A 9,736-nucleotide genomic window follows, 5' to 3' on the forward strand; every position below is an offset into this window, starting at 1 on the left:
CACGTGCGTTTGGTGTGCTCGCATCTACTAGCTGCCGGCGAGCTAGGATATAGTTTCCCACGCCTCTGCTCGGCGCGGCTCTCCTTCATTATTGTACAAAAAGTGAAAAGTCATTGCACATCCATCCCCAAGCCACTTTGCCAGCCAAACACAGGATTCTGACAGCAAAATTTTGTGGATAAAGATTATTTAATGTTGGCGTGCATGTCGGAATCTTTCAGAAGGAAGGGAGAAAAAAAAAAAAGGTGGATACTTGGGGCGTTGGAAACCGTCGGATTTGAAATCGATGTGGATACTGGCAGAATCAAACATCAAAGATGGGGTCCACAAACGGGATGGACGATTAGAGAATGAGTGGTTGTGATTCATTGATGATTGAATTCCTTTTCTTTTTTTTTTTTTTGATAAATTCTAGGATAGATAATTCATGAAGCATCTTATTTCCCTATGTAAAAAACACATTAGTATATTTAGACTTTCCCTTTTTCCAGTAACCGCTCAATCAAGATCTAGAGATGAACGTAATAAATGGATGCCACATTGACGATGACAGTTGGGAAGCAGTTGTTCAACAGTGAGTGAGTGACGACTCGCTGCTACTACACGTCTATGCCTACTTTTGGTGTTTGAGGTTCATGCGGACTAGCTTACGCGCATCTCGAATACAATTATACAAATACAAGATCAATGCCTTCAATTTGTTTTAAGGTTCAGCATTAGATCTAATTAATTCCTAATAAAAAGTATCAAACATGCTCAATCATATCGCAATACACCACAAGTGACAATAAACCGATATTTCCAATGAGCATTTAACTTCATGGAATATTATGCATAAATCATCTTTTATTTTAATGATATTTTACTTTTTTTCTTAAATTAAGGTTCGCGTAAGTAGCTAACAGGCATGCATCCTAAGTATACCCTCCGAAGATAGGTTTTACATCTAATTAAAATATAATATGGGATTTCACCCTTGCCCCAAGGGATTTCGGAGTCTAATAATCCTAAACCCTAAAACCCATTCAACCCATGAAATATTATGCATGGAATATTTATGCATAATATTCCATGGGTTTTTAGGGTTTTAGGGTTTTGGGTTTTGGGTTTTGGCCATTTAGGTGGCTTTTAGGAAAAGACCCAACCTTTAGAAAAACAAATTCTCAAATATATTACGAAAATTACAACATGGAATGCACTCTCTCCGTCAAACCTCACAACTAGTGACTTCGCCATGGATTCTGGTCATTAGGAAGCATTCTACGCTTTTATAAATGCAAGTTTTTGCTCCCATTTTCTACGCCATTTTCTTAGATATTGAACTCAAAGCGTCCCTATCTTAGCTATTAAATTTATGACACCTGGAGGATTTCTCATAGGGATATTGCTTTATGAAGAATTACCCTCTTTGTAGTGGTCTATAATTTGAGAATTGTTAACCTTCAAATTTTGGTTCGTTATATTGCTCAGTTATTGACTCATGAAAGCGGAAATCAGCAAGGCCTTTCGGCCTTGCACTGGAGTTCTTGGCCTACGACGACGGAGAAGATGGAGAGAACAGTGAGTAAATACTAGAGGGTCTCACCTCGTGGTATCTAATTTTTTTCACCGTCAAAATGAGATTTTTACAATTATTCTTTGAATAAAAGAAAAAAATTATTAAAAAGAAAAAAATTAAAACAAAAAAATCGAATAAACAAAAGGATATTTTAGTCACAAAGATTATTAAACTAAACAGTTTCTGTTAAACTTGTCTTTATTTAATCATTTCTTGCTCTTGATTACCCTATCGATTAAATGTTTATTTCTTGCTCTTGATTATGAGATTGTGTGCCTTATTTATTATTGCTAACGTAACCTAGTTTTGAAACTATGGATCACACCACTTGTTGTTGGTTGCGGATCCAATACCAACGAGTGGGGTGTGATAGTTTGCCTTCCTAGTTGATTCTTCAGACCACTTTTATCACTGCCTTTAATTCTGTAAATCTTTTATTATATTATAATAGAATACTGATAACACACATTAGAGGAACTTGCAAAAACGGTGAACTCCAGCTCTTTAGAAGCTTTGTTATCAAGTAGCTGGTGCAATCAAAGATGGGTTTGGATTAAGACGCTGGCAAAGGAGTGAATCCACCAAATCCAGAGTCGTTGACTCAAAATTGTAGCAGAATCTAAAAGAAAACAAATGTCAAATCATATTTATCTCCCTCACAAGGATCTTTTGCCCAAAATCACGGACCAGGATGTACGAAGGTTTTGAACCCATTCAATTTACCAAAAAAAAGGCGCACGCTAGAATTGACTATTTTTGAATGTGTCACAATCCTGAGCCTAAAATGCCTGAAATTTATGGATGGGCGAAACTGCCAACAATTATTTTAAACAAAATTCCTGCATAAGATTATGCCAATTCAGTTCAACTCACAGGTAATGTAAAATTATAAAAATAAAATTACAAGCCCTGCCTCCATCTCCTTTTTTAAATTGCCTATCCAATCTAGAATGGATAAATTGAATTACCAACAATTTTTGCTGATGCTTTGATCAGAAACCCACTTCCACTGCCAATAATCTGAGAAATGCAGCCTGTTAGTTGATCCGATTGAGAGGGAAAGCCAAAAAATAAAAAATTTGCTTGTGTCAATATTGAGTACAAGAGTTTCTAATCTCCAGCCATGAATGGATCCAACTCCCCAAGATCAGCCAATAAAGGCTCCAACTCTGAAACATCCTCGTCTTGTGCAGCAAAATAAGTTGGAAATGGAAGCAAAGAAATATCTGGTTTTTTGTAAAAAGCATCTCTAATAAACACAAAGTTCCCTTCTGCACCTGGAACCTGTGACAGTAGAGCAGAACTATCAAAGAAAAAGCAATAGTAAGATACTGATTCTCATGTAAGTACCTGTCTTCCCCCCCCCCCCCCCCCCCCCAACACCTACCCACACCTCCTAAAACTAAAATTTTCCTTCTTTGAGAAGACACAAAAGGTAAAAGTCTATCCAGGATGTAAGCCTTAGAGTAGTGGGTAGGAAGTAGACAGACCCAGACAAAAGCATACCTGGCCTCTGACCCACATCAAGTTCCTTGTTGGATCTATCTTATAGACCCACACATTTTTAACTGTGCACTGCTTCCCACCCATGCGTCCAGGCATTTTCTTGCCTTTGAAAACCTATATGGACAAAACTCAAATTGTCAGTTTTGGTACAGTAACCACAACCTGCAATTGCATAAATATCATACTTTGAGAACCCACCCCATAGTACACATCCAAGATGCAAAAAGAAGGCAGTAAGAATGGAATTTACACAAATCCACACACGAAGGACGACCTCTAAACCCCAGAAGAGGAACCGGCATTCAAGGTTCAAGACTTGAGGGCTCAACATGCCTCGTACAAATGAGGTCCCGAAAATCCGTACCATATCCTGGTGATGGGGCAAGTAACCTCCATGGTGATCATTGAAAAGCAATTCGATCAGACGATTCAAACATGCTCCCAATTCACAGGCAGACAGGAGATTGAAAAATATGATCAGCTAAGCCACACTAACATCAGAACCTAAAAGCAGTCAACCAGAGGAGCTAATATATTGGTCACAGAGACACTGAACTTTTGGTTATGTAGATATTGCTGCTATGGGAAGGGAGCGCCCACAAATATGCGGTTGTAGAAAACCAGCCTGATTTGAAATTTCCGACAGAAAACTAGGACTTAATCAAATTGAATAAAACAACATGACTTAGTCCCATATGCCAGCTTTTAGACAATGCTATAGAAAAACCAGCCTCTGAGGAAGTTTTCAAGAAAACAAAGACCCATACAAGAATTACCCCTCTACTAATCTCACAAGGAATTGTACAAAAGTGGGTGCAACCGTGCAACACATAACTCTAGGGGTAAAGGAGGAACTGTATCTGCTAGACCCTGGAATATTTAAGATTAATAAACAAATTCTAGATAGAGTTAACTACTATGTTCTATAATTGACTAAACTGATATGAAAAACCCATAGCATAGATTCCATGCCTGGACTGGTATTTAACTTAATCAACAATCTCCAAAGATTTCAAACCCATTTCTCTGAGTCACGACATCCATTTTATGATTGTCTCGTTTTCATCTGCACATGGTGGAAATAAATGAGATGCAGATACAATACATAATATATGTTAGAAATCATAACCTTGCAACCAGTTTGAGCACAAGAGTTGAAGAAGAAGAGAAAGGAAAGGTGATGTATCGCAAGATCTGTGCAGACTGTATCCTTTGATTAGGCTTCCATCCTCCCTAATCTCATCTCCTTTATTTATAATAAAGTAAATACAATAAAATCCTTCTTAAGACAGGAGTTACTAATTATGATTTATAACAAGGACACTGGTGCCCTGGATACTTGAGGTAGATTAACAAGAATAAAAGCTTAATTAAGATCTCCCTAAAACAGAAAATATAACCTACAACATTGCTGCACTTCAATACTCCCCCTCAAGCTAGAGTGCAACAAAACAAGGGCTCCAACTTGGAATAACAAGAACCTATATCAAAAAACTTCATGAATCTTGAGCAAAAGTAGCAACAGCAGACACAGATAATCACTGAAACATCACCAAGAAGATAATGAACAGCAACTTAAATAAATAATCTTCATGTTGCACAGACCATCCAATAATGAGATCAGTAGGCGGTAGTGAGATTAACCATATCCATAATTATCACAGCAACAGTAACATCAAAGACACTATCCAAATAATGCCAAATAGTAGGGAGGAATCTCCACAAAAGAAGATAAAATATGCAGCCCCAATGTCCACACAAGTATGTAAAAAGTGTAGCTCCAACGTCCGCCAAACTAGGTAAAAAGTGTAGCTACAATGTCCGCACAAGTAGGTAAAAAGTGCAGCTCCAACGGCCGCACAAGTGCTCTTCGCAAGAAGACGAGTAGTGGTAATAGGTAATAATTCATCAAATAAAATTCTTGAGTACATAGAGAATAAATACTAAATCTCCCCCTCACGTGTAGCAGTACACGTGGACTAGATAAGAACAAAATTTCAACAGGAAAGACCCATATATCTTCAATCAACCCCTCACACTAAAAAATAAGATCCCACACTGAAGCAGTCCATGGTTTACCAAAATAAAATAACGACAAATTAGTAATTAATCCATCACTCCCAACTCAATCCATCGTTGAGTCCAAGTATATTATATCTTGGGTTCCAAACACATTTTGATAACTCCTCTGCTTACAAAATCAGCAAATTGGCCCCACTCGAGAGAAGTAATGGCAAATTGGCAATACTTCTAATACACCAGATTTTTTCAAGGGGCTGTTAAAGAAAAGAATGTCAAATATGTAAATATTCCAAAACTGAAATAAGAATGGCATGAATGTAATTAGAAGAAATCTCAAAAGAATACACAAACCAACTCTAAAGGGTAAAGTTGGGAGGAAAATCCTTTTAATGACCAATATGTAAATAGCACACAAAGGTATGTGTACCAATTAAGGTAGCAAACAATCATTAAATATGTTATCCTAAATAGGATGAAATAAAGCCTAAATTTACGGAAACACCTGATAGAGCAAATCTATATTACCCAAAAATCAATAGAGCAATTCTAAGAAGTGAAAAAAATAGGAAGTTAGGAATCAAAAAGAAAAAGGAAGCTAGGAATCTCCAACAACCCCCCCCCCCCCAAAAAAAAAAAAAGATAAAAAATAAAAGAAGAAGAGAGAGAGAGAGAGAGGAAAAGAGTAACCATGAAAATAGGGACATCAAAGGACATTAGAGTCCTAGTAGGAAAAAAGTAGTTTTGGTAACCAAATAAAAAGGAATCACAAACACATAGAAAGATATCTTTATTAGTTGGTTGATGCAAGGCCCAGATCTAGGTCCACCCTAAAGATCCTCTTCAAGTGCATCAGCAGCAAACAAGGGTTTGTAATACCCAATGGTTGAGAGAATTGGGTTGATTTCTTCTTCTTTTTTTTTTTGGGGGGGGGGGGTCTAGGGTTGGGTTAGGGGGTAGGGTTAGATTAGGCTAAGGTTTAGAAGTTAAGTTATGAAATCCAAGTCTGAATCCTTGCTTTCTTATTGAATTCATAATTGAATATTTTAGTTTAGGGTTTAATAGAAATTAGGGTTTCTAGGGTTATGGTTGAAGGTCAAGGAGGGTTCAGGAAGGATGATGACAATAGGGTTCATGATTTGGATGAGTGGTTTGAGAATTATGGTCCAAAGTAGGGCTGGGTTTCTAGGGTTTTGGAAATCTAGGGCAGCAAAGGAATTAGAGCTAGACTAGCACTTGGGTTGGTCTGAGTGGGCTGAAATTCAGAGGGAAGGTCACTAGGGTTAGGGGAATTATGTTCCTAAAGTTTGGGACAGATCTAACAGTTAGATTACTGTAGATTTGACCTTGAATTTTAGGTCTAACAAAAGGTACGAAAACTCCAGAAAAAATTTTAAAAATGAAGAAAAGGATATGGGAAGGTGAGGGGATGGTGTCACAGGATTAGGGGAAGGGGGAGGGATGACTTGCAACGGGGAAGGGGCTGTAACTTACTAGTTTTAGGGTCTGGGGATGGGAAAGACCAACGGATGGGAGAAGAAGAGGGAAGCTTAGGGCTGGGGTGGAGTTTATTATACTCATGAAAGAAGATGGACGCTTGACTACCGTAAGTTCTATAGAAATTCTCTCAAAGAATAGCCGTAAGTGAAGTAAACTGTTTCTGGCGGTTGCATAGGGGTTACTTCCCCAAACCCTACAGCCCCTAATTGATCGAAGGATATTTTGGTTATATTTGCAAATTCCCTGGAGTCATAGGCAAGGTCCCATTGAGTCCAACTAGTTGTCAGAACCCTAGATCTATTTTTATTTTCTCATTTGAGTCATTATTTTGTGATTTATTGAAGAGTCCTTGTCTGGGAGTATTTCATGGTCTGTGTTGGAACCCCCTATTCTCAGTCTACTACTTGTTAGGACTCCATATTTTTTCCAAGTTCAGCTATTGTTCTTCTATTCCAGTAGCCTACCTTCATCTCCAAGTAAGTAAACTACAACCCAGCCCCTTCCTAACCCTCTCCCCCTTCTCCTAACCAACCTGCAAGCTCCCCCACCCCTTCTTCTTCGTGCACCAGCACCGTACCCCTCTCCTACTACCCTAGATCCCCCTAATCACCTCAATCATCCCTTCCCCCATAGGATTGCACCCTACCTTTCCCCTTATCTCTACTTTTAGTTTCATCACAGGCCTTTGTCCATTAGGTTTTCAAAATTTCAGCAATTCATCTTCAACTTCGAAAACCAGAACCCTAGTTTTATCGGAAATCCTATAACTCCAAAATTGCCCGGCCAAACTTCAAACCCCTTTAGGATTGCCATCTCCCACTCCTATTCTACCTCTACCTAACCCTAATTGACTTTCCTAAGAGTCCTAACCTAAGTAGGATACTTCAAAGTAACCCTTAACCTATTAGGATTACCCTACAAAACACCAATAACAGTCCCTTCTCTAGCCTAAGCAAAACCCTAAGACTCAATTTCCTAAACTGTAACTTTAAATTTTCAACTCCAGAATTACATTACAGCAGCAGCCAAAACCCTAAGACTACTCAACTTAAACCCAAAAACCTTTAAACCTAACCGTGCCCCTAATCCCCAGACCCGAAAACTAAGTTACAGCAAGGTTTTAAGTTTCAAAACCTAAAGTTCAGTAAGCCTAAGCCTGGCCAAACTCTTCTAGGCCTATATTTAACCTCTGAAAACCCTAGTTCCTTCAAGAATCTGTCAACTGAAGGCACCTACGGCTCTAGAAGGCTGCTGGTTCCCTAAGAGAGGTCCTGGAGTGAGCGCAATTCTAGGGTAATATTCCTACAAGCTAAGCCCTAAGATTTGGTTCACATCAGCAAGGCCCTCCAAGGGAACCCATGACTCCTAAGCTCTTGCTCCTTCAATCTCAAACTTTATTCATAAACATAATCTGATTTCTTAAAAAGTAATGGGCTATACTTATAGCATTTACAAAGGAGCATACACCAAGACTCCTACTTGGGCCAAATAGCATTTACGAAGGAACTTACACCAAGACTCCTACTTGGGCCAAATAGCATTTACGAAGGAACTTACACCAAGACTCCTACTTGGGCTAAAGACTCACATTCATACAAGGACTCTATCATAACTCATTTAGAATGATCCAAATTACAAAATAAAGGTACACCTAGGTTCCTTGTAAGAAGTGGGCTCTATTAAGGGAACCCCTCTTTACTTGCGACTTCTACCCTAACTAGAACTCATCAATAACTTGACCAAAACAAAACCAAATTCAAAAACAAAAGTAGTTTCGGGATCCTACCAACATACTAGATCCAACTAAAGGAATCCTTCTCTAATTACGACTCCTAGCTGGACTAAGACTCTTTCAAATCTTAAGAACCAAGGACTCAAATTCAAAAATAAAGTTAGATCTGAACTCCTAATAGGACTCTGAACCAAACTAGGTCAGATTTAGTTTGACTAGGAGACCCAAAATGACCAAAATACCCCTATGCTAGCGGAAATTCCATGGTTTGCTATTGGTAACGTCCCCGGGACCTCTTTGGGTGGTCCTGGATCCGGTTCATGTCACTCTTCTTGACAATCACACAATAGAAAAAGACTACCGTTGTCTTCAACCTGAAGATGGGAAAGATGGCCTTCAACCAAGGAAAAACAGCAGCAATATCCACCTCAAAGGCCACCATAGCAAGACCATGAAGCAAATCGCAACAACAAATCAAATAAGTTTTGAATCCCAAAAATCAAGATCATTAAGATGTAAATCTGAAAACTCTCAAACGGCAACTATTTAAAGCTCTGATACCATGTTAGAAATCAATACCTTATAACCAATTTGAGGAGAAGAGTTGACAAAGAAGAAGAAGAAGAAGAAGAAGAAGAGAGAGGAAAGGTGATGTATTGCAAGACTTGTGGATAATGTATCCTGCGATTAGGCTTCTATCCTCCCTAAATTGCAGCTCCTCCTTTATTTATAATAAAGTACTTACAATCCTTCTTCAAACAGGACTTACTAATTATGATTTAATTCAGATAAGGACACTACCGTCTTTAGCTACTTCTGACAGATTTACAAGACTAGAAGCTTAATTAGAAACTTCCTAGAACAGAAAAAATGACCTACGACATCGCTGGACTTCAAAGGTACATCCCTTCCTGCTATTCAAACTATAGTAGAAAAATTTTAATGACAAATTGAGAAACCACATTTATAATTAATGATGACCGAATGCTCTCATAACTAGGACTAAAGGTAATGTAATTGAAGTAACTGCAATATAATTAAACAAAATAAAAGATACAGCAATACCACTCCAGTTATACATTAATTCAAACTAAGCAATTAATACCTTGAAGTATGACCCCAAAAAGGACCGGTCAAAAAGCTTTGGTGCAACAAGAGTTGGACTTAAATTAAAAAACTAGATCAGTTTATTCTTTTATTTGTTTAAGTAGTCCTAAATAAGAATGAGTGAGATGTTGGTTTGAACTCTGGTTTTAATTTCAACTAGGTTTTACGTTTCATTTCCTCTAAATAGCTTATATTAGGATGCGATAAGAGGCTGAATAGAACGAATTCAGTGATGAGCCGATCGAGTGTGGAGATTTCCTTCCCCTGTCTCCACTTCACCTTCTTCCTCTTCCTATTCTTCTATCTCCCCATGA

General features: G+C 38.2%; 1 protein-coding gene across 1 annotated transcript; it reads right to left on the reverse strand.

Moving 5' to 3' along the window:
- Positions 1-1,954: 1,954 nt before the first annotated feature.
- Positions 1,955-5,273, reverse strand: LOC149014446 (large ribosomal subunit protein uL3m-like). Its single transcript, XM_089157230.1, has 3 exons — positions 4,037-5,273; positions 3,065-3,178; positions 1,955-2,842 (listed from the first exon to the last, which is right to left on the reverse strand). The coding sequence occupies exons 2-3, from the start codon at positions 3,158-3,160 to the stop codon at positions 2,669-2,671; spliced, it is 270 nt and encodes an 89-aa protein (XP_089013356.1). The 5' UTR covers positions 3,161-3,178; positions 4,037-5,273; the 3' UTR covers positions 1,955-2,668.
- Positions 5,274-9,736: the final 4,463 nt, after the last annotated feature.

This window comes from Hakea prostrata, chromosome 5 (assembly GCF_041222555.1).
Source record: "Hakea prostrata isolate BN-2017 chromosome 5, UWA_Hpros_2, whole genome shotgun sequence".
Lineage (NCBI taxonomy): Eukaryota > Viridiplantae > Streptophyta > Magnoliopsida > Proteales > Proteaceae > Hakea > Hakea prostrata.